At 30.5% G+C, this 27,584-nt stretch overlaps 1 protein-coding gene across 1 annotated transcript in view; it reads right to left on the minus strand.

Moving 5' to 3' along the window:
* Positions 1-4,072: 4,072 nt before the first annotated feature.
* Positions 4,073-27,584, minus strand: part of LOC120177006 (calcium uniporter protein 2, mitochondrial-like) — a 30,259-nt gene continuing 6,747 nt past the window's right edge. Inside the window, exons 3-5 of the mRNA XM_039183301.1 lie at positions 26,890-26,901; positions 10,039-10,054; positions 4,073-5,052 (exon numbers count right to left, since the gene is read on the minus strand). Of these exons, the coding sequence (XP_039039232.1) occupies positions 4,073-5,032 (960 nt within the window). The 5' untranslated portion in view covers positions 5,033-5,052; positions 10,039-10,054; positions 26,890-26,901. The remainder of the gene's footprint in view (positions 5,053-10,038; positions 10,055-26,889; positions 26,902-27,584) is intronic.

The raw sequence follows: 27,584 nt of genomic DNA on the forward strand, positions 1-27,584 counted from the left end.
CATTATTTTTTAGTATGTTGATTTTGGAGGGAGAAATAAGGTCTGAGAAATTGATTCTGAGGAGGAATTACATTATAACTCAATTCCTATTATCACTTTTGATGATATTTATGTGTTCATACATGTCATTAATCAAGAAGTGAATCTAGGATCTCAATAAGGTTATTTTGAATAGCTCTCCATTTAAGATGAGAAATTATTTTAGAAGAACAAACTCAACAACCTCTGAGAACAAGTGTCATTAAAATGATCCACAAGATGAGAGAAATAATATTTATATTATTATGTTGTATTTCATCAAGAACTAAGGATGTCATTGAAATTATGGAGGATGATTTAATCAACTTTCGTCATGTTGTAAAAGTTTTGACTCTCATAAGTGGATTAATGTCATGAAATAAGAGTATAAATTCTATACAAAATAATAAAGTTTAAGAATTTGTCTCATTACCTGAAGATGCAAAACTAATTGATTACAAATGAATATTTAAAATCAAAATGGATGCAAAGGTGATGTTGATAGGTATAAGGCATGTCTTGTATCTGAAGAATATACTCATAAAGAATGTATTAATTTTATAGAGACTTTCTCTTTGATTTCATTGGAAGACTCTTTCATGATAATTATGATACTTGTTTCTAATATTTAATCTTGAGTTACATAAGTTGGATTTCAAAATGTAACATTGATGAGAAGTTTTATAAGGTGCAATTAGAAAATCATGTCTGATGATACAAAATTAATGATATGCAAATTAGGGAAATCTATTTATGAGTTTAAGTATGACTCATGTTAATTGTATAATAAATTTCTCCAAGTGATTATCTCATTTGGTTTTGATATGAATTTGGTTCATAATTGTATATACTATAAGTTCAGTGGGAGTAAACCAAATAATACATCTTATTGCTAAAGGAAACAAGTTTAGTTTTGATCAGTGTCCTAAGGATGATTTTGAAACTAAGAAAACTCATAAATGTTCCTTGTACTTCAAAATAAATAAAGAATTTCATAAATATACTCAGGTTTATATGCATTCAAACATAGCATATGATTTTAAGATGTTAAACATTTATTTAAGCAATTTAGGTATGGCTCGTTGGATAGCAGAGAAGTTGATTCATACGATACATTTAAGAACAAAAAATATTACATGGTCACATATCGAAGGTCTAATAAGTAAGAGATCATCAAGTTTATGAACTCCGATTTATTGGAATATGGATGCACAATTTTGTCACATGAACTGCTAATTATGGATTGATAAGAAATATCACTTGAGTTATTTTGTGACAACTAAGTTGTAGTCCTTTATTCTATATACAATAGAAACACCTTAATTCTAAGCAAATAAACATTATGTTTCTAGTTGTTAAAGAAAATTAAGAGTAATTATATGTTTATAGACCATATTGGTACAAACTCATGATTGCACGCTTACTAAGGAACTGTCACCCAAAGTCTTTCATGAGTACACTACTCATGTGGGTGTAATATCATTTAAGGTTGCTTTGATCCTATATGGATATAGATGATGAAGAGATTGTTATAGAATATCTATTACATAATAACAAATCTTGAGCTCATAAGATTATACATTTATCAGGAAACATATGTTGCCTAAGAGGGAGATTGTTGGATTAATATCCATAATTATGGGTACATATTATGTATATTGTTATCATAAAACATGACATAAATTAAGTGACCAATTATGTTATAAAAGCAAGGTATTATAAGTGTCATAGAAATAAAATTGTAGATACTATTAAAGTTGTATTTATAATTCTATAATGGGCAAAGTTATAAGTACAAACAATAACTAATATTTAAATCAACTATATAAAGGGGTTATGGCCCCCAAGAAATAGATTAATCTCGTATTTACTCTTATTCCCGTAAAAGAGTTTATACTCAAGAGAACTCTATCTTCTTGGAAGATCACAACCAAAGAAAGATTCAATGATTTCAACCCATCAATTAATTCATGTATGCTTCCACTTCTACTCTTTTTATTTTTGATGATTTGACATGATTAGATTATAGTTATTTTTCATATTTATTATGGTATGGTTCTAACAATTATATCAAGGTAAAAGTGTTATTTGAAATCGTTATTGTAGAACCGTGATACCCACATTTATCATAATAGTATCCAGAGATGGACTTAGAGTGTATGGTCGCATCCCTAGAAATTTTAAATTCTCTTATATTTTAGATTTTTTTATATTTTCTGTTGATTATTTAATTTCTGAAATTTTTAATATATATTTTTTAACTTTGTACCCCTTTCATAAATTCCAACATTCATCCCTCATAGCATTCATTATTATCACAATCATAATGAACTTAACAGCTTAAAGTATCCTAATTCATCCCTCATGGCATTCATTATTATTAGAATTATAATGAACGTAAAAACTTAAAGTATCCTCGTAACTGTAACTTAAATTCTTGAATGAAGTTGTCATTTGCGTAGGTTCTAGAGGAATAGAACCCAGCAACTAGAGGTACCAAGGTAAAGCTGCACGAAAAGAGGATGTGAGCGGCCAATTTTTCACAGAACCATCAGACAACATCGCTCAAGAAAGATTGAAACAATACATGATGCCATGAATAAATATTAATTAGTTTTACTTATTTATTCATTAAAAATTAAAACCAAAGTTACTAATTAATTAAGCGCGGTCGACACCATATATTTGTTTTCCTTTTCAAAATACTACTCATTTATTGTGCTTGGAACAATTTGATTATGAAAAAAATTAAATAAGTGCTATTATATTCTTTTATATGTAAACAAAGTATTTATACCCATTAAACTTTCATGTTTAGTTTTAAATTTTAAAATTTGTAAAATTTTAGTTTAATTACGATAAGAATAGTTCTACTTCTCAAATTTAAATATCACAATATTTAGTAATTTGTCAACATAATTTATTTTCTGTAACCTTTAGATAGTGCTAAAATTAAAATCGAATCTCAAGTAAAAATAGATTGATAAAGGAAGAAAAGTTTAGTAGAGAAATAGAGGGTTTGAAGCAAAGAATTGGGTTCACCTATTTGGTTGCCATTAATAAAAGATTACAGGAATGAAACTTAAACCCTAACCACCGTCCATCTCTTTTGCTTTCTTGATTCTTGGAATTATTCGAATGAAATAAAGGTTTTGTCCAATATTCAACAAAGATTTGAGGAGATAATTAAAACCAAGTTAAAATCGTTGGAATACGACTTAAAAAGATTAATATTTTTATTGATGTAGTGCTGTTTTTACATGCTTTTTGTTTATATTATTTGGTTTTAATTTTTATTTAATTTTATATTATACTGGAAGAATTTATACAGAAAAATGTTTTAAAAACAATTATAATTAAATAATGGTATAATTTACATATTGTGATATTTAAATCAAATGCTTCGATTCAACCTTATCACTTCACCCAACCATTTTATCATTTTTTAAATAACAAAGTTTTTCTTATAAAAAATTATTGTATAATAATTTTAAATATTATTTAATAATTTATAAAAACTTTGATTTTTGTGCGTAAACGTAACCTACCAACTTAGGTAGTCTTTTTTTTTAAGTTTATTTTAAAATTAAAATAAATATAAGTTATATAATTTTAATAATTAATAAAATATAATATTAAATATATGTTAAAAATTCTTATAAAAGAAAGAAATTGTAATTGAAAAATCTAAAAAAATTATAAAATTAAAATAGGGTAAATACAGTTTATTAGATCCAATATTTCATGTATAAACAAATGAATAACTCTTCAAACAAAATGTTACAGAAAGCCGGGCCTAATCCTAAAAAAAATTGTGCTGATCATCTTTTTCTTCAACATATACTCTCCGGTCATCAATGATCCATGTGCATGTTTCAGAATGATCGAACGACATCTATGAGAGTTGTGATTGGTGATGAACAAAGGGTGGGAATAATCTGTTTTTCTTAATATTTTTCTTATTGATAATCTAATTTCGTGCTTAAAATTATATAACTTAATCTCATAATCTATTACAAATTTATCCGTAACATAAAATTTATGTTCATCATGATTATGACTTGGATGGAAACATTGCCTTGAGTTGATTATACCTTCGGATATCGAAATTGTAAGCCTGGATGAGCTGGTTTTGTTTTGTGGTGAACCTGCTCTTAAAGAACCCCTCGAAAGAAGGTTCTGTTGATGTCCTGAGGAAAAATGCATAGGCAGCTATGAAATACATGGAAGTGAGGTAGAAACAAAGGGGTTCCATCACGTCCCATGTGAGTTCCCAGAATGTTAGCCTCATGAACCCTGCTGTTTGAACCACCAGGAAAGCCAGTCCCAGCCGGAGTTCTCGTTGGACCATCGATTCGGCTTTCGAATCGATGGCTGCTTTCTTCTTCTCAAACTCCATCAGCTCTTTTCTTCTGGGATCATTCGGGATTGTTCCGGGTAATGGAATTAAACCTCCCAGAGCTTTTGCTACCTGTTCGGATCGTAAAACGACGACGTTTCCTAAGACGATGACGTTTCCTGTTTCATCTAGCAACTTGGCGTACTGCAATCCTTGTTCTTGATCCGAACAACTTTCTGCGCAAATCGGAATAAAGTCCGAATACGGTATCCAGTTTTCCCCGGTCTCCCTCAACTTCGATTTCACCACCTCCAAGTGAGCCACCCTTAACAATTTTTTAGCTTCCTGAGCCGGTGTCGCTTCCAAGACCGGGACCAACCAGTCCAGCCGGATGTGATCCCTAGACATATCCATTCCCATTAAATTATCCCCAATCGGTAACTTCCTAACCGCAGGTAAGGCCATAGCTCCTTTATGAAGAAACCGCCTGAACATGCCATTGCTGTTACACTTACAATCTTCTGAATCCACCGTCATAACGCTTGTTTCTTTCCCCGGTTTTTGTGACATCCGGTTCTGAACCGCCGGTGAGGAAATCCGGCAGTTAGTAAGAACTTGCGAAGAAATTTTCGAAATAGTGCAAAGCTTCTCCGCCAAGGTTTTCCTCAACGCCATTGCTAGAAATTAAAGAAACTTTATTGTATTATTATTGTAAAGATGAGGTGTTGAGGATTTAAAAGCTTTTGCTCGTTTGGTATTGGCACAATCAATGGAGGTTTTGGCCCTGTTTTATAGGGTTCAGCATTGGAGGAAGATAAACATATACACGTGGCTGGTTAAGCTTGAGAGTATTAGTCACATTCGTATATATGAAAAATGACCTTTCCTATGTTGACTTTCAACGTAACCACACTTTTATGCATAAATGAAAGGGCATAGTACGTATTTAGTAGTGCAATTATCATGTTAGATTTTTTTAGTTATTCGTTGTTAAAAAATTAATTAAATTATAGATGTGATATTTTTTTTATTTTCTTAATAATAAGATGATATTTTTTTTTTGATATGTTAACATTATTATTAATTTTTTTAACAAATAATGATCAAAATGAAACTTAAATATATAATTAATGATGAATTAAAAAAAATGTTGAATGGTCAATCGAAATTAAAGTGATAGTTAAATGATTAAATATGTAATTTATTAAAAAGAAAATTATTATTTACCAATTTGTTTAACACGTGTAACGATGTTAGCAGAAGAAATCTAGAAGGTTTCAATAAATATAATGGATAGGGGTATTCTACAATGCAACATTCTTATTAAGGTTAAAATAAAGTGCTATCGGTTTTATTATTATTTAAATAATAAAATTGGTAAAAAAAATTAATTAAAATATTATTATTTTTATCTAAAACATCAATATTTTTTAATATTTCCGGTAAAGCTTCCAATAATAATAAAATCAGTAAAAAAAATAAAAAAATCGATAACGCTTTACTAAATTCGGTAAAATACCCAATAATAAAAAAATTGATAAAATTAATAATATTTCCAATAATTTTTTATTAATTTTATTATTTAAATAATAATAAAACCTATAATATTTTTATTAACTATATATTAAAACTGTCGTACGATATCATTTCCATATATGATTACATGGGAAATTTTCTGTGTCTTTGACGGCAAGCAAGAGAAAACGGGAACAAGTTTCTTTTTGGGTGTTGAGCTGATGATGATTACGTCCACACAAACGTGTCGCCACATATGTTTGGTTATTTTGTAATAAATCTCCTTACTTGTTTATATTTGAGAAAGGGAGGAACAATCTAATTTAATTTAAGGAATAACTTAATTTAAAGTTAAGGAATAACCATGAATGGTCGTAATTAAAAATATTTTTTAAAATTATAATATTTTTTGTTTGTTGTAATTTTTTAATATTTTTCAATTAAAAATGTTATATTTTTTATGATATTTTTATATTGACAAACGAAAATATTATTTTTTATAATATTTTTAATTAAACCGAAAATAGCATGAAAGAATTAACATTTTAAATTATATTCAATTAAAAGTATTATATTTTTTATCACATTTTTAGTTATATCAATTTTTCTCCAACCTTAAATCAGACTACCCTACAACAAAACCAACCTTTGCTTTCACGCAATTTCTCGAAAAAGTTTCTCTTTCTTTTTCTTGGGGCGAGAAAATATATGTCAATGAGTTGATTAATACGACTGCCGCTTGGTTGAAACTACTTAGTTAAATAGCTATTAATATTTCATGGTTAAAACTATTTTGAAATTTTCATTTTCTTAATCTCATTTTTTTCACGTTTAAACATCATTATCCTATTTTCTAGCTTATGACTGATTCTAAAATAAATCCCTCCCAAGCGTTGTAATCCAACCATATCCTTTTGTTACTAGGATATTTGTTCTGTCTTCCATAGTAATTTACGATAATTTTATATATTTAACAATTATATTATCACATTTTTTTCATATTCTAATTTTCTATATCAATTATATAATGATTAAAGGTATTCATATTTGATCTTGTCACTAGGTTAATACTCATTTTATGTTTAGAATTCTGGCCATCGGACATGAAGTTTCATATTTAATATTTTTCAATTATTGATATTTAATTTATTAATTAATTTTAATAAAATATTGTAAGAATTTATTATGCATTAATCTTTTTAATTTAGTTTACTTTATTTACAATGTTAATACTCCACTTTTAATAATTAAAATTATTTTCATTATCTATTCAAATAAAACTAAAGAAATCTTAATGTTTAAGACAACTTCAGAAATAGCGGCTATTTTGAGGAAAATCAGAAACTAAAGGTGTTGTGCTTAGATTTATCTATTTTGGTCAAATGTTGTTTGAATTGGGTCATAACCAAATTTTATTATAGCTCAGATAAGTTTTTTGAATTCAACACTAATTTATAAGACAATATAAAATAAGAACTTTATCCATCACGTGTTAAATGTTTTATTTTATAAAAAATTAGTACATATTTTTCTGAATAATTCAAGCCATACACCTACTTGTCAACTTCCCGTGTGAAGAGGGAACAACAATACTAAGTTATGAATTGGATTGAAATCGAATTTTAATTAAGATTATAAATTTATTGCCAAAAGCTACACATATTTCGATTCATTGAATTTAAAAATGGGTAAACACCAAACTATGGGATTGATGTCTATAATACCCATTTTTACTCGGGTTACCTATGGAGCCCAAAATCAAACAAAATTATAATTAAATATCAATGTCCGCTTACTATCCAAATTAGAAGTCCAATATTAAAATAACCTTGTTGACCCAATACACAAAATGGTCTAATGGCTCAAAATTTAAACAAAACAAAGAAACCTTAGATCTAAGCGGGTTACCAGCCACCAAATATCAACCGTCAGATCAGAAGAAGATCTGACGATCCATATTTCCCTATACATTTGTTTCTAAGGTTGAGGTGAAACCCTAGTCACCAGTTATAGTGCCGCTAGTGTCACATTCGTTGGATCTAGTCATGATCCAACCATCCGCTAGACTCATCGACTCGCTCACACGCCATTTATGATTCCTCAGCTGTGACGCGCCCCAAAATTGGTTCCCCCTCCGTTCGTGCAAGCCTTTGTTGTAGCCTCCTCTGCCATGTCAAAGACAAATGACATGGATTTTATTCACATGAAACTCTAAACATGATAAGAGAACGTTTCTAAACTCAAGCAAAATCGATGGGGAAACATTGCTCATTTCCACTCGTCTCAAATGCAAAATAAATCAAAGAGGATCTTCATCTTTACATTTCTTATTTTTAATCTCAGTTATTTAGTTACAATTATTCAATTATCTTAAATTTATATCGATGGAAAACGTTGATCATTTTTACTCGTCTCACATGCAAAAATAAATCAAAGAAAAAAAATCAAAGAGAAACTTTTTTTTAAAATTTTCTTTCGAAATATATAAAATTATAATCCACTTACATAATTTATAACTATTTAATTTTATATAAATTTAAAATCGTTAGATATGTGAAAATAAATAGTTAAGATTAATTTCTTATTTTTTCAATAAATATATATATATATATTTTTTTTATTTTCAGTTATTTATTTTTATTCATACAAGTCTTAAATTTGTATAAAACTAAAATGGTTTCACACACAAACAAGAAGAAAGAAGAGGTGCTTTTGGAAAAGGAAAAGTATCAGAGAATATATCCAAAAAAAAGAAACCTAAAACATTTCTTACCTTCTTACAAAAACTCTCTTCGTTTTCTTCATCGGAGCTACACGATCCTGCGCCTGTCGAGAGTAACTCCTATTCTCATCTTAAGTTTAAGGTTATCGTTGTGAGGTTAGGGGTCAAAAGGGAATTTGTGTAAAAGCTTTTAGGGTTCGAAGAACCTAATTTTAGGATTTAGGTTTCAAAATGAGTGTTTAAGGAGTTGTGTTCCTTGTCATCAGTGTTGATAAACGACCCTGAGGTTGGGGTGTTATTCGTGTTCTCTCAAAGGAGGGGGGAGAAAGTAGAGCTTTCTTTGAGTAAGAGAGGCGAAGAGATTGAGAGATGAAAGAAATGAATTTTTAAGGTTTTGAATCCTAAAATGAGTTATATGCCATTATTATAACGTCGTCGTTGAGGGTATTATTCTGACCCGCCTTTCGGGGCTAATGTTGTAAGGGCTCTGCCTATTTTAAGATATGCATTTCAGTTCTCAAATCAAGGTTTTAAAATTCCTAATCTAGTTCCTTTAATTTACGTTTATTACATTTCAGTCCATTATGCTTGTTTGTTAATACTTTGCCACTGTTTATATTCGACATACTATTTTAACTTCATTCATTTTAGTCCCATATATAGTTTAAGGTTTTATTATGATTCTAGTGCCTTTTTCGTGATATTTGCATGTTGATCTGGGTAGGGGTGTGCATTATTGGATATAGGATATTATCCGATCCGAATTTTTGGTATCCAAAAATTTTGGATACCTAAAATAATGATACATATCCAATATAAAAAAATTGGATATCCAAAAATTCGAATAACCGAAATTTTAGATATGATATCCAAATAATCGGATCTGAATCTGATTTTTTTTTGCAAAAAATACAAAAAAAATTAACAGAAATTAAAATATTCATATTTTCTTGTTTCCAACATTTTGTTTATGTAATTACATGCCCCACTACAATTAAAATTTTAAATAACATAGTACAATAAAATAATCCCCTAAATGTTAAATAGCATAAAGTAATGTACATTAACAACACAATAAACCAACACAAGATGTTCAAAATAAAAATATTACATAAGAGTATCAGTCTCAAATCAAAACAAGATCTTCAAATTAAAAATACCACACAAGAGTATCAAATCTCAACAACACAATAAAATCAACACAAAGTGTTCAAAATAAAATACCACACAAGAGTATCAAGTCTTAACGACATAATAAAAAAGATAGTAGGATCACTAAGTAATTCAAAATTTCAAAGTACAAATTTTACAAATCATCCAAAGTATTAATTGTCTCGTCAATTATGATCTCCGGTTGCTCTAAAGTTAGATCCTTCATGGCTACATCACACCAAATAAAATAAAAAAATTAAAATATACATTTATGTTTAAACTTTAAATATTGAATAAACAAAAAAAGAAGCAATCAAAAGTAAAAATAAACTTACCTTCCTCCAACTCTACCAAGGCAATGAAACTTTTCTCTATTGTAATAAGCGACCAAGAGGTGCATAACCAATCTTGAGTGCAAACAAGTGCTTCAATCATTTTTGGAGTCAATGAAGTGCGAAAAGAATCAAGGACACGACCCCCTATACTAAAAGCGGACTCAGAAGCTACACTCGAGATAGGTATGGCAAGCACATCTTTAGCCATCCTATGAAGAATCATGTATCTTTTTAGTTGATCTTTCCACCATTGTAGGATATCAAAATTTGAAACATGAGACTCACAAACATCTTCTAAATACTTCTCCAATTCATTTTTTTTGGCACTAGTTAACAAACAACACGTATCCCTTTGAAATTTTGAAGCCATAAGTTGTTGAAGGACACTCCACTTTGAGTCCCACCTTGAGTGAAATTAGATAAAGAAGTAGAAGTGGAGGAAGACATATCACTTGTCTTTGAAGGAGGCATTGAAGAAGCATATGAGTCAAATAAAGATTGCAAAATCATCATAATTTTGAGGCATAAAAGAGTGGCTTGTGTTTCATCATAAGAATCATGCACAATCCAATTAACATAATTCAACATGTGCCTAGAGTCAAGGATCACATCCACAAACATCATAATATTGATATTATCAATGTTCCCATAATACTTTTCATAATTAGACATCATTTGGGCTGTCATTTTCTTAATACCCTAATCATCATCACTTATGTTGGAAATCATTATTCTAATCACGTAAATGTGCATAATGATTACAAGTCACATAACGAGAACCAGATAACCTCAATGTTGCATCATAAAAAATGCTCAAGAAAGGTAAAAAACTACTCACCCTCTTCCAATCATCTTCAATGGGATCACTACCAACATTTCTAAGTTCCTTGAAACAAGAAGAATATTTCATGTATAAACTAGCAAATGCCTTTTTAAACTTGATAGCATATTCGAGCATTAGGAAAGTTGAATTCTATCTAGTCTCAACATCTAAAGTAACAAGACTTTTGCTATCCTCTTTCTCCTATTCTATGCAAGTTTTAAATTTTTGAAGTCTAGTGGGAGAATATCTAACATGTCTCACAAGAGTTCGAACTTTCATAATGGATAAATCAAGTTCTTTCAAACCCTTTTTCATAATCAAATTCAAAATATGGGATGCACATCTCATATGTAAATATCGACCCTCCAATAAACTAGACTCCCAAATGGTAAGTCTTCTTCTCAAGTATTCAATTGCTAAATCATTTGAGCTAGCATTGTCTATGGTTCCAGTCATAATGTTTTTCAAACCCCATTCAATATAACATTTTTCAACAACTATGTCAATAAGTTGTCCATAATGACCAGCAATTAGACAAAAATTAATTATTCTCTTATGCAAATTCCATTCATCATCAATAAAATGGGATATCAAACACATATAGCTTAAATTTTGACCCGATGTCCAAGTGCATGTGGTTAGACAAAATCTAGAATGTAAGTTCTTAAAAGTCTTTTTCAACTCATTTCTTTGTTCAATAAAAAGAGCATAACAATCTCTAGTGGCAGTTGTACGAGAAGGAAGCTTAAAGAGAGGATTTAAAGCCTTGCAGAATTCAATGAAACCTTCACGTTCGACAAAAAATGGTAATTCATCCACAATAAACATTTTAGCAAGCTTCTTCTGAACAAATAATGATCAAATTTACAGTATTTTGGAACACTAACTATTTCAATAATTCCATCTTCATTTACCAACGTTTCACTTTCAAAATCAATCATTTTTGTTTCTTATCTAAATTTGGAGGATATTTTTTCATCTACTAATATGATTTGCAAAAGGTGTAGTGCCATTTTTGGTTTTACAACCAATAAGTTTTTGACAATACTTACAGGAAGTAAAAGTATGATCCTACTCCTCAACTGAAAAATGACTCCACCACTTGGACTTTCTCTTCCTATTTCCGGTAATTTTTATCGACAAGAGATTTTTTTGCTGCTGAATTTTGTATTTCTTATTCATCAGAATCCATCATCGAGTCAATAAATAAGGAATTAACATCTCAATTCTCATCAAAAGATGACATATTCTGTAAACAAGCAATAAAATATGTCTAAATAAAAAAACATATGCATTACAAAATATAATTCTATATTACATAATATATGCATTACATTTCAATTTTTATATATTAAATCAAAAAATCTGGTTAGTTATTTCACCTCTAAAAGGTTAAAGAAAGTATGGTTACGGTGCATTCAACTTTAATATAATTCTTTCACCTCTAATTCTGTTTTACAAAATGTATGCATTACATTTCAATTTTTATATATTAAATCAAAAAAATGGTTAGTTATTTCACCTTTAATTATATGTTACAAAATATTTAACAATGGTTACAGTGCATTACATAATATATTAAAACAACCCAAATGTATAGCTTCATTACCAACTTTTAATTCGGTTAGTTATTTTATCAAACATGTTGAGTTAATCGATCGATGGAATCGACCAAGAGGGGGGTGAATTGGTAATTAAAATTTTGGTGGAATCTTTTGCAGAAAATTGAAAGTAATTGCACAGTGATTTAGAGTGGTTGACTTTCTCAACCAAAGTCTACGTCCACTACCTTAACTATCCACACTAAGGATTTTCCAACAAATTCACTAATTTGTTCTTTCTTTTGAGGCCAAAGAGATAACCTTACAACTCCCTCAAGAATATACCCCAATTCTTGAGAATACTCTTTCTCAAAGAGAAGATTACAAATTTGCAAACTTACAAGGAAATCCTCACAATGTAGATTGTTTGCACAATTCTAGAATAAAGAAAGAACACTCACGAATGAATACAATTGAGTACAAGAAGTGTTCTTGAAAGCAAAATGAATATTGAATGAAAAAATAGGCTTGAAATGCTCAAACAATGAGTTTGATGCTTTCTCTTTGATTCACTCTTGATTCTTGTTTCTTGTTGTTGATCAATGGCTTCTAATCTTGTTTAAATACTCCTTCAATTGATTCTGAACGTTGGGGATAATAGTGGAGTCAATAGAGCCGTTTAAGTGTGAAAACAATTAATAAAATCAGTTGGGAGTGTCAGTGCATCGATGCATACATAAGGTGCATCGGTGTATCAAGTGCAAAATTCAAATATTTTGACCGTTGGAACACTTAGTGCATCGGTGCACTAAGTGTGCATCGATTCATAAAATGCATTTGATGTTTCAAAATAGCTTGAGTGCATCGATGCATGTCTTGTGCATCAAATACATTCGATGTTTTCATAAAACCCTGAGTGCATCGATGCATGGTATATGCATCGAAGCATAAAATGCATTCGATGTTCAATTTATTCATTGGTGCATCGATGCATGGATTGGTGCATCGGTGCATTCCTTTGAAAATTGATTTTAGGCTTGATTTTGGTTCAAAATACTTTGTAAAAAATTGTTTCAAAAATATATTAAGTATAACACACAATTTTACACATTTAGTAAGATTCAAAATTGATCTTGAAAGACTTGGAGTAATAATTTGATATTCGAGTAATTAAATCAAATATACTTAGAAAATCATTTGTAAAATCTTAAAATTCATTTAACTTAATTTGTTATATCGAAACATCAAAATGTTTTCAACAATCTCCCCCTTTTTGATATAACAAAACATTTGTGTAATTTTAAGATTTTCTTTGAAAATAAATTTTGAAATCAAGTTTGCAAATTACTCCCCTTTAACACTTTTTCCCCTTTTTTGTTAAATCAAAAAGACTCTAAAACGATTTTAAACAAGGATTTGAAAAACTTAGCCAAAATGTTTTTAGAAACTTAAAGTTTCAGCTGCTAAGATCAAAGATCAAGATAAAGGTTAGCCATTAGTTTTCATAAACAATATTCATAAGCATGTAATGGATAATTGGTCATATATGTCTAATGATGCAAAAATAAGTATTAATAGCAAAAAGAAAATTCAAACCAAACATATATATATATATATATTAAGACTTAATATCCAACACAACCAAAATATAAATTCAAACATCCAACAATCAAAGTAAAAGAATCCCAAAGCATTCAAAATGTTTTAACAAGAAAAGTTCTAAGTTGATCCAAAGCAAAAACAAATCAAGGTCTACTCGTCCATAGAAGGATCAGAAGAAGGAGGAAATCGTGCTTGCATCTCAAGAGAAAGAGCATCCATACGTGCAAGCATCTGCCATTGAAACTCCATTTGTTGAGCTTACAAAGTGGCTAAGCGATGATTCACCGCTTCGTTGTTAGCAGTCAAATGGGATTTTATGGAAGCAAACCGTAGATCAAATGTCTCAAAAACGAACAAAAATATGGAGGCACTTGATCCTCTTGTGGTGCTGGAACATTGTCGGGATCGTCAATGTCTTGAAATAATCCTTGAAGCTCGGGATCATCATCTGCAGTCGGTGCCGGAGGAGGAGGAGGACGAGAAGAGCTAGGAGCATCTCGTTAAGAACTAGCTCCCAGAGTTTGTTTATTGGGTCGAAGGACCCATAGACCAGTTTCCTCGTCCTATTTCGAATCAGCTTTCTTCAACGAGGTGAGATTGATTTGGGTTTGGAGAGGAATGAGATTGTCAAGAGAGACGTTAAGACCGAGTTTGATAAAAAGGTTACTAAGTAGACATCCATAAACTAATGTTTTGATATGTTTTGAAGGAATAATGTTTATGGTATCCACTAGCTCACTAAATATAATGTTTGGCAAATTTATTTTGTTCTTATTCTTGAGACAGTTCTCCACCATAAATCCCTAATACGAAGAGTGGAGTACCTACCTCCGGATGGTCTAAACCACCAAGAGATCATCAAATGAATAAAACGGTTGTGATGAGATCGTAGAGTACTAACACTAGCATTTGGAACATAGGGATATTCCACAGTTTCTTTCTCATTATATAACCCATTATCATCTAGCTCAAATTTCCTAGCAATAGACTCGGAATCAATATGAATATATTGTCCTAAAAGATAGGATCTGATTCCTATAGTCCCACATTGAGTCTCGTTTTGAATACATATCGTATTAAAGTAGAAAATGCGGACTAACTGATGATAGACGATAAGTTTTAGGTGAAACAGGTTATCAAATTTCCATGTTTTGAGAATCGTAAGGTATTCGAAGTCAATATCAATCATGGCTTGAACAGAAGGAATACGCTCTTCCCGGATTCTATAAGATTAGAAGGAGTTCATATACCTATGGTAGAGTTCATCCCTACGACGCTCAGGCATATTAAAATAGGAACTTGTAATGTTTTGGTCATTTGGGTTTGGATTTTGAGGTTGAGGAGGAATGGGAGGTCAGTTTGAAGGACTCGATGAAGACCTAGGGCGTTTTGGGTTTAATATGATTTAGGAAACGAAATTAGAAATGTAACCTACAATTTTGAAACACATGTATGTAAAATAATCAATCCCAAAACTCAATTTAGTCTGCAATAATTCAAGATTCTCTAAACTAAATCCTAATGGGCAAGTTTTGAAAAATATTTGAAAATAATTTTTGAAAAATCATAATATGTATAGTTTTCATGAAAAACAACATAATTGAGTCAAAAACATCTAAATAAATCAAAATATTTTCGAATTTCAAAGAAAATTTTGAAATATTGTGTGTTTTTGACGAAATCTGTTGTAAAATCTTGTTTCTAATCACCAAAAAATCACTGCCTGATATAATGTTCATCCTAGAACTAATCTAAACTAGTTCTAAAATTAAAATATGATAAAATAGAGGTTTTTAGAAAAATACCTTGAAAATTTCGGATTGATGAGAATGAGAAGTTGTTTTGCATAATTTAATGATGTTAGCAGGATATGGAGATGAAAAGCTTGAAGATTTCGACTATTTTTCGTTGATTTTGAGCAAATGGAGAATTGAGAGAGAGAGATGCGACAAAGAAGTGTTTTTGAGGGTTTTGAAACAAAGAAGAGAAACAGGGTTTTTAACCAAAACCCGACGGATGCATCGATGCATGGCCTTGTGCATCGATGCACATTCAAGGCGTGCATCGGCGCATCTTCATGATGTATCGATGCACATTCAAAGGGATGCATCGATGCACTATTCAGTGTATCGATGCATTAAGTACAAAAATGTCAAAAATCCATTTTAAACACTCAAAATGCTAAATTAATTAGCTCTAGTGGTATTGGCAACCCATATATTGAAAATTAATCATGTTCAATCAATCAATTTAATCCTTAAACTACATTTGAACATAAAATTAATTTTCACTAAGAATCATAAACTCCCCCTAACTAATAGCAAAGAATGCAATAAAAAATTATTATTATTATAAGCATTTTTCATTTATTCTTAAAAGTGCTAAAGTTAATTTAAACACTAAGTGAAGATAGGTCAGTTAAACTTAATTCTCTCCTAAGTATCCAAAATCTTTCTTTATCTAAAGGTTTTGTAAAAATGACCGCTAATTGATGCAAAGTATTAACAAATTCTAGAACTACATCTTCCTTAGCGACATGGTCTCTAATGAAGTAATGTTTAATTTCAATATGCTTAGTTCTAGAGTGTTGGATGGGATTTTTAGTGAGACAAATATCACTAGTATTGTCAAACTTGATAGGAATGGTACCTACTTCAATTCCATAATCAAAAAGTTGTTGTTTCATCCATAAAATTTATGCACAACAACTACCGGCTGAAATATATTCCGCTTCAGTGGTAGATAATGCCACACAATTTTGTTTCTTTGAAAACCAAGAAATCAACATATTTCCAAGGATTGGTAAGTACCGGAGGTGTTTTTCCTATCTAATTCGCATCCTCCATAATCCGCATCAGAGAAGGCATGCAAGCTAAAGCTAGAGTCTCTAGGATACCAAAGTCCTAAACTAGGAGTTTCCTTAAGGTATCTAAAGATTCTCTTAACATCTAGTAAATGTGATTCCTTAGGGCATGATTGAAATCTAGCACATAAGGAAACACTAAACATAATGTCTGGTCTACTTGCAGTTAGATAAAGTAAAGAGCCAATCATTGACCTATATAATTTAACATCCACACATTTACCTCCTTCATCTATGTCAAGCTTTGTTTATGAGCTAATTAGAGTGTCATGAGGTTTCCCATTTTCCAGTCCAAACTTCTTGAGCATATCTTTGACGTACTTAGATTGATTAATGAAGATGCCATCTTTTCTTTGCTTGATTTGGAGTCCCAAGAAAAATGAGAGCTCTCTCATCATGCTCATCTCGAATTCACTTTGCATTAGCTTAGAAAATTCTTGGCAAAGAACATTATTAGTAGAACCAAATATTATATCATCAACATAAATTTGAACTACTAATAAATTTCTACCTTTATGCTTTAAAAACAATGTAGTGTCAACCTTCCCTTTTGAAAAACCTTTTTCGATTAAAAAGTTTGACAATATTTCATACCAAGTTCTAGGAGCTAGTTTTAAACCATAAAGTGCTTTTGTCAATTTAAGAACATGATCTGGAAATTTTGAATCTTCAAAACCAGGAGGTTGTTCCACATACACTTCTTTTTTTATAAAACCATTTAAAAATGCACTTTTAACATCCATTTGATATAATTTGAATTCATTGAAACATGCAAATGCTAATAACATTCTAATTACTTCCATCCTAGCTACGGGAGTGTATGTTTCATCATAGTCTATGCCTTCTTCTTGAGTATACCCTTGAGTAACAAGTTTTGCCTTGTTTCTCACTATATTACCACTTTCATCAAGCTTATCCCTAAATACCCATCTAGTACCTACAGTAGATTTATTACTAGGCCTTTCAACTAATGTCCATACTTTACTTCTCTCAAATTGATTTAACTCTTCTTGCATAGCCATAATCCAATATTCATCATTTAATGTTTCTTTAATATTTTTAGGCTCTATGCATGAGATAAATGCAACATAATTACAAATATTTCTAAGAGAAGATTGAGTTGTTACCCCTTTGGATGGATCACCTATTATTTCACCATCCTTGACATAGTTGTATTCCATTGGGTAAGAGACTTTCATTTCTTCAATGGTTGGATTTTTGAGAGGATCTTGAGTTTCCTCATCTTTCGTTTCTTCCTTTCATGATGGTTCTCCAACGTCATGTTCAACGTCATTATATTTATAATGCCTACATCATCATTCACACAAGAATCCTTCCTCGGAAGGGGATTATCATTGAAAACAATATGTATAGACTCTTCTGCGACTAAAGTTCTTTTATTAAATACTAGATCAGCTTTAGAATTTAAGGAATAACCCATAAAAATTCCTTTATCACTTTTAGCATCAAATTTGCCAAGATTGTCCTTACCGTTGTTTAAAACAAAACATTTACATCCAAAAGGATGAAAATAGCTAATGTTATGCTTTTTATTTTTGAAAATTTCATATGGAGTTTTCTTTAAAATTGGCCTAATCATTACTCGATTTACAACATAACAAGCGGTATTTGTGGCTTTCGATCAAAAAATTTTTTGGCAAATTATTTTCACAAAGCATGGTTCTAGCCATTTCTTCTAAAGTTCGATTTTTCCTCTCAACAACTCCATTTTGTTGAGGGGTTCTAGGTGCTGAAAAATTATGGCTAATACCATTAGAATTGTAAAACTCAGTAAGTCCAAGATTTTCAAATTCAGTGTCATGACCACTTCTAACACTAATGATAGAGTAACCTTTTTTGTTTTGGATTATTTTTGAAAATGTGATAAAATGTTCTAATGCTTCATCTTTAGTACTTAAAAATAGAACCCAAGTATATCTAGAATAGTCATCTACCAAGACAAATGCATATTGTTTTCCACCCAATCTAGTAGTTCTAGTTGGCCCAAAAAGATATATATGGATCAATTGTAATACTCAAATAGTTGATAAATCATTAATGGATTTAAAAGAAACTCGCTTTTGTTTTCCTTTAGCACAAGCATCACAGATTTTATCATTATCAAATTTTAGTTTAGGCAACCCTCTTACTAAATCTCCTTGAATTAGCCGTTGCAAAACACTCATACTAGCATGTCCTAGTCTCCTATGCCATAAACAACTATCATGCTCATCCTTAGCAACTAGGCATAAATTAGTCATGTCTATAGAGTCTAAATGCACCATGTAAATGTTTCCTATTCTATGACCAACAAGCATAATCAAAGTAGATGCAATGTCAATCAATTTTGCAAACACTTAATTTAAAAATAAGACATTGTATCTTTTGTAATCTAATCGGATTATGCTTTAATCCATTCACATACAAGACATTATGCAATGTTGATTATCGAGATTAAGAGCACATGCATAAAGTTTTTGAAAATGTTATGCATTAAAACTTTAAAATTTTTAAACAAATATATGCATAAACATTAAGAAAAATTTAAGGTCAAAATTTTGCAAAACCAGATTTCTTGAAAATTTAATATCAATTGTTAAAGAGATATCAATTACATTTAAAAAAAAATTGACCAAAAATTAATATGATGAACTAGAGTTTATAAAACATTACCAAAAATTACTATGTTCATCATACAATGTTTTTCAACATACATGAGATAAAACATAATCATTTAGAATTATTCAACATTTAAAACCTCATGCATGCATAAACTAAACGAGTAACTAAATAAAATAAAAACATTAAGTTTAGAGGTTACCCATTCCTTTTTCATGTGTGGCTAGAGCATCTTGAATATCATCATCTTCATCACCATTTCTCCCACACACCTACAAGAGACATTTAAGTAGATTTGGTATCCAAATTGCTTTGGATCCTTGAATATTAGTTTCGATGCCTCTTGTTCTTTTTGGAACCCATACTTGTCTAATTTTAAATCGTTTTCCTTTCTTTAAAGGACAAGTATGTTCCTTATGACCATGATAATGACAATGTGAACATATTGTCATTATTGAACTAGATGAATTATTTAAAATGATCTCTTTTTCTTTTGTTAAACATTCAAGTTTAACTTTCAAATCAAAATTTTCTTTTTCAATACTTTCAAATTTCATTTTTGAAAGCTCTAAATCCTTCTTCAAGATTTCATTTTGGTTTTCAAAATCCATTTTCGTTTCTAGAAGAAGTTTGTTTAATTTGAAAAATTCTTTTTCAAAGTTTTCAGATTTTATTTTTGAAAGCTCTAACTCCTTTCTAAACATTTCATTTTGATTTTCCAAGTCTGTTTTAGCTTTCAAAAGAAGATCATTTTAGCAATAAATTTAGAAAACAATTTATTGTATTTGGAGTTCATGGTCTCAAACTCCGAAAATAATTCATCATAAGCATCTTGTAACTCATTAAAAGATTTTGAATTTAATCTATTTGAGTTAGAAGATACCTTTGGCTCTGTGAGAGCTAATAGAGACATGACCTTTATTTGTTCTTCTTATTCCTTGTCTCTATAGATCTCCTAAAGCTTATCCCACATCCCCTTGGCATTTAACCAAGAAGAAACTCCTTTATATACATTAGGATCAATTGCACAACACAACATATGCATAGCCTTTGTATTTTGTTGAGCTTTCTTCCGTTCTTGATCACTCCACTTCGTTGCCTTCTTCGTAGGAGAGGAATATCCTTTCTCGATTATCATCCAAGCTTCCATATCATGTGTTTGGATAAATATCATCATGAACCTCTTTCAACGAAAATAATTTGTTCCATTAAAGTAAGGAGGCACGTCAATTGGTATGGATTCTTCCATGGAGAATGAACCGGAAGTGGATGCTATCTTTATCGATTTAACTCTTCCCGAATCGACTCAAGAGGTGGTTAAACCTTCAAATGAGTGAGGCTTTGATACCAATTGTTGAGTTAATCGATCGATGGAATCGACCAAGAGGGGGTGAATTGGTAATTAAAATTTTGGTGGAAGCTTTTGCAGAAAATTGAAAGTAATTGCACAGTGATTTAGAGTGGTTCGACTTTCTCAACCAAAGTCTACGTCCACAACCTTAGCTATCCACACTTAGGATTTTCCAAAAAATTCACTAATTTTTTCTTTCTTTTGAGGCCAAAGAGATAACCTTACAACTCCCTCAAGAATATACCCCAATTCTTGAGAACACTCTTTCTCAAAGAGAAGATTACAAATTTGTAAACTTACAAGGAAATCCTCACAAGGTAGATTGTTTGCACAATTCTAGAACAAAAAAATAACACTCAATAATGAATACAATTGAGTACAAGAAGTGTTCTTGAAAGCAAAATGAATATTGAATGAAAAATAGGCTTGAAATGCTCAAACAATGAGTTTGATGTTTTCTCTTTGATTCTCTCTTGATTCTTGTTTCTTTTTGTTGATCAACGACTTCTAAGCTTATTTAAATACTCTTTCAATTGATTGGGGATGATTAGTGGAGTCAATAGAGCCGTTTAAGTGTGAAAACAATTAATAAAATCAGTTGGGAGCGTCAGTGCATCGGTGCATCAAGTGCAAAATTTAAATATTTTGACCGTTGGAACACTTAGTGCATCGGTGAACTAAGTGTGCATCGATGCATAAAATGCATTCGATGTTTCAAAATAGCCTGAGTGCATCGATGCATGTCTTGTGCATTAAATGCATTCAATGTTTTCATAAAACTTTGAGTGCATCGATGCATGGTATGTGCATCGATGCATAAAATGCATTCGATGTTCAATTTATTCATTGGTGCATCGATGCATGGATTGGTGCATCGGTGCATTCCTTTGAAAAATTGATTTTAGGATTGATTTTGGTTCAAAATACTTTGTAAAAAATTGTTTCAAAAATATATTAAGTATAACACACAATTTTACACATTTAGTAAGGTTCAAAATTGATCTTGAAAGACTTGGAGTAATAATTTGATATTCGAGTAATTAAATCGAATATACTTAGAAAATCATTTGTAAAATCTTAAAATTCTTTTAACTTAATTTGTTATATCGAAACATCAAAATGTTGTCAACAAAACATTTTATGTGCAACAAAAACCCATAAACTAATATGGCCAAACTAGGACGAGAATGACTTTCAAGAACCTACAGAATGGATGCACCAATAGGAACAATTTATAACCTCTGGATAGAGGAGAATGTGTGTAACATCCTCAATACCGGGTTAGTGATCAAATTGTAAAGTTTTAGAATTTGGTGACTAGAGTAGAACCATGGATTAGTTCAATGATTTATTTGGAAATAAATCATAAAAGTTATTAGTAATTATAAGATGAATTGAAGGGCAAAAGGGTCATTTGACAAGGAAGATTTTTTTATTTTCCTTGTAAGATAAGGAAATCACGTGGGAAGAGAGAAAATGTTCCAGAGTTCTCTTATCTTATCTTCTCTTCTTCATTCTTAATTCGTGAAGGCTTGACTCAAATATGAGTTTCTTTGTTTGTTGATTAATTATTGATTTTAAGGTTAGGTTATGATCATTAGATGATAATTAAGCTTAAGGAAAGCTTAATTTGTTCTAAAACAACAAAATGAAAGATTTAGAAGAGATTAAAGAAAATGAGTTTTTAGATGAATTTATGGAAAAGAGTTAATAAGTGAAATTTGAGGAAGGAATTTGACTTGTAATCACTAAGAATAAGAGATATCTGAAGTTAGAAATGATTAATAACAAAGTTGAAAGTTTAGTAAGATTCTTAAATCTTAAGAATCATGATGAGATATGGAAGATAAAGATGGTTTACATGGATATAAGTTGGTTTAAGTAATGGTAGTTGAATTTAATGACATAATAGGGGCTTAAAATAGAATAATTGAATGAAGAATTGATGGTTTTCGGGCTTAAAATGCAAATTTTGGGCAAGGTGTATCGATGTACATTCAATGTTCATCGATGCACTCTTTAAAGAATAAACATCGAATGCAATTGGTGCATCGATGCATAAGAAGTGTATCGATGCATCCCCTTAAAATGAAAACATCGAAGGTAATTTGTGTATCGATGCATGGGTAGTCCATCGATGCACATGTTAAAGAATGCATCGATGCACTGTAGAATGCATCGATGCACTTCAAGGGGAAATTAAAATAGACATTTCTTTTGGTCTAAGAAATGATATATTAGAATATATCAATTGGATACTGATATGTATCAATGTATGATTATATATATATCGAGCACGAACAAGTTCCGGAGCGATTATTAAGTCAAGATTTGATCGAAAGAAAAAAAAGAAAGGAAATCATAAAAGTGAATTGGAACTTAGTGAGGCCCAGGTGAGTGCATATTAGTTAGTATATGGTGCTAAATGGAAACAAGACTTGCGACAAGTCTATTTCCTATATTAGAATGCATGAATATATGATTATATGTTTATGAATGACATGAATTGTATGTATGCATGATTATATGTGTTAACATGCTTTTGAATATAATGATATGAGAATTATGTGCTATGTGATTGCATGAGAAAGATATGAACCATATGACATGATATATGTGAACATGAGAAAACAAGGCATAAGACATGAACTATGTAGATAATAAAGATTTAAGTAATAACAAGAGAAAGTGGTATACACTTGGTGGTATAAATACTCAGAATTATATGGACATGTAATATAGGTTAGGTAATGGGGAATTATGGGTCTATATGACTAGGAGAAGATATAAGAACCATGGGCAAAATATATAATAAGTGTACACAAACTCTAGGGAATGTTATAAGTGGAAGGGAACTATATGACATATAGTATATTGTAGGGCAATGATTTATGTGAAATATGATAACCAAGTATAAGTTATGTAAGTTAGATTCTATGTAACTAATATGATGGACTCATATGATTAAATGAAGACTGAAATAAGTTGAGTAACATTGATGTATAAATATGATAGAAAATGAGAATCAGATGTAACTAAGAAACACTGGCATAAGTTATTATACTAATATTTAATAGTAGTTATATAAGAATTATATAGGAAATCATATGTGAATATATGTTTAGATAATAAAATTATATGAGATGAATTGTGAAGCTATGTGATATGTTATGAGAAATGACCCATGTGAATACATGAGCTTATATGAATTAGTGATGTGAATGTATATGTGAATATAAGTAATATGAGCTACGTGCTTATGAGATATGAATATGGAACATGAGCTATGTGAAAATAAGTTAAGTAATTACATGTGCAAATGGAAATGTTATATGAAACGCTATGTGGATATATGAAGATGTGTAATGGTATAAAAGATAATGCCCATGTTATGTGATATAAGAGCTAGGGTATAGTTGGCATGCCAAGAGTCGAGGGATTATCAGTGGTCCTTCGGGACAAACAGTAGTCCTTCGGGACATAGTGGTTCTTCGGAACAACCAGTGGTCCTTCAGGACATAGTGGTCCTTCGGGACAAATATTCAGTGCCCCTTGAGGGAATTATACGAGCTGTGGTGATAGCATAGTGCACAACCTCTATGTACTCGCATATCTTTAGTTCTCACATGTGTACATGGGCTAATAAGAGATAATATAAATAAACTTGATATGATGATATGTTTGTTTCCTTGTGAAATGTTATGTGTGATATATGATTGTACAAATGGTAATTATAAGATCATATGATAAAGAAATCTATGATAGTGATAAAAATGAACATAATGATATAGTTGCTTGATTGTATATGTTATATGATATAAGTGAGTACATGTTAAGATATATGATATGAACATAAGAGATTATATAAACAAGAGAATAAGAAATATGAATGATAATGACATGTATGTATGTATGTAGTGTATTTGTTATATGAATAAGGATATGAGTGGTATGATATAATAGTAGTAATTATTCATGCATGATTACAAGTTATAGTTTACATTATATGTTTATTTGTCTCACTAAGTCATAGACTTAGCGTGTGATTGTTTCACACGTAGGTTACAGAAGCGAGAAGAGAAGCGAAGATGAGCAAGACAGGTCAGCATCTCCCTTACAAAATTTCAGATCAGAAAATAGATGATTTAAATGTGTTTGGTTATTTTGAATATGGTTGGCATGTACTAATTGATTGAGTTAAATATGCTCTGATCGATTTTGGTTATGGTGGTCAATTTATGTAAATAAACCGCTTTTTACTTTAATGAAAGTTTTAAATTTTCTTTGAATTTTTGTTAAGAGTCAAAGTTTGAAAAGTCAATGTGACACCTCAGACTCGTATCCGGGTCGGGTACGAGTTGGGGTGTTACAATGTGGTAGAGTAATTTAGTTTACTATAATAGTTTGTTTTGTTATTTACCCAAAAAAAATTATAGCCCTTACATGAGATTGAAATGGAGATTGGTTAGGGTTTTGGCTCATCATCTTCAAACGTTGGAGGGAGAATCGACCACTGTTTACCGAAGTCTAAAGGAATGATTCGTGAATATAAACTCTGAACAGTGAATTGAAACCCAGTAATAGAAATTTGAGTGTGATGGTGAATTTTGTGGGAGATGGGTTTGACACTTTGGCTATTTGGGTGTGAAATTATGAACTGTGAGATGAGAGTGAGAACGACAACACTACACGATAGAAGAAAATATTAGAAATTATTAACTTAAAATTAGAAAAAAAATTAGGGGTGTTGGGGTGGCTGACTGTAATTATTGGGTTATTTAAGGGCCCAATTTTAGAAATTATTAATTTAGGAGCCCAATTTTTTATCGAATTTTCGGATAATCCAAACATGAATTTTTATCGATCTGTATCCGATCCGATAATTCGAAATATTTTTCGGATACCCGATCTGAACTATCCGAAAATTGAAAAACGGATCAGATATCTGAATTTTTGGATCAGATCAACGGATCGGATCTGTCGGGTCCGATTTTTTTGCACACCCCTAAGTCTGAGTACTTTGTTATGTATGTTGTTGTGACCTTAAGGCTATTTTTTTTTTTTTGTCATCATATTATCTCATATGCTTAGCTTTCCACTATGCTTAAATATATATATATATATATATATATATATATATATACACTTACAACGATTTGTGTCTTATATATTGTTATATACGTATACTTCGCTTATAATTTCTTTTATATATAATTTATCCCCATCATTCTCCATTTTAATACTAATCTTCGAATATATATATATATGATACTTGACATGTCTTAAGTCAATATCTTTTGTGTGATAAATCCATGAAAAAATCTCCCGACTATAAGGGAAGCGCGCTTTTGAGTATTGTTCTTACAAATAGGTATCCTTTTTATTCAAATGTTTTTTAAGATTTTTAACATAATATTATACATTTTTAATATTAAATAAAAGTTAAAGCAATATGTTAGGATTCGATGAAGCTCAAATTAATCAACCGAAAATTTTGCCAAGAATGGGTGAATTGACTTTTTGAGTTTAGGGAGTAAGGAGTATAAAGATGAAATAATTTTCACATGAATTTATAGTGGTTCGACTTCTCAACCAAGTCTACATCCACTACCTAAGCTCCTCACTTAGGATTTTCTAACAAATCTACTAATTTGTTCTTTCTTTTTCCATGACAAAGATATAACATTTACAACTCCCTAGCTTTTCAATGGCTAAGCTAGAACCAATCCCCTTTACAAAAGGAATAAAAGATGTAAACAAGAAAAATCTCTCAAAAGGAAGGAGTTTACAAAAATTAAGCTCACTAAAACACTCGAAAGATTTACAATGAGATCAAACACACTTATGTACAAGAGAAAAGGAAAGATAAAGAGTGAAATAGCTTTTCCCTTGATCTCTATTGCTTGGATATGTGTTGTCCAACCATCTTCAAGTGTCCTCAACTTATTTTTATATGTTGAAATGAGTTTGCGATTGTTTCTAGCCGTTGGAGATGTTTTAGAGCCATTGGGGATTAATTTTCTGCAAAATAAAACTGCCCAGATCAGGGAGTATCGGTACTCCTTTCATGAGTATTATTACTCCTTTATAATATTTAAATAAACTAGCCGTTGAAGACCGTTGGGCTTGACCAGTATCGATACTATGCTTCATGGTATCGATACCATTGTGTAAAGTAGTATTGTTACCCCTTAAGTATGGGCACCTATTTTGCATTCTGGAATTTGAGCAATTTAGAAAACATCTGGTAGTATCGATACTACCTAGAGAGTATCGATACTTCTCTTACCTTTGGTATCGATACCACATGAACAATATCAGTATTGTTCATGTAGTATCGATACTGTAAGAACAATATCAGTATTACATACCCAAAAACTATTTTGTGCTCAAATTCTAGTTTAATGGACTTTGAATTATTTTTTGAAAACTTTGAACAAATTAAATCAAGTCCAAAAACATTTTGCCTTAATTTGTTATATCAAAACACTATAAAACATGGTTCAATAATCTCCCCTTTTTGATATAACAAAACATTTGAAAAATAGTTTTAGCAAAACTCCCCCTTAATAAAATATTTAATGAAAAGGATAAATATTTTGAAAATATTAAAGTTCTCCCTTTTTCATTGAGAAATTGAATTTTTCAAATCTATATTTCTCCCCCTTTTTGTTATAAAAAAATTCAAACTTTTAAGCTAAAAA

This window comes from Hibiscus syriacus, unplaced genomic scaffold, assembly GCF_006381635.1.
Source record: "Hibiscus syriacus cultivar Baekdansim isolate YM2019G1 unplaced genomic scaffold, ASM638163v2 tig00000329_pilon, whole genome shotgun sequence".
Taxonomy (NCBI): Eukaryota; Viridiplantae; Streptophyta; class Magnoliopsida; order Malvales; family Malvaceae; genus Hibiscus; species Hibiscus syriacus.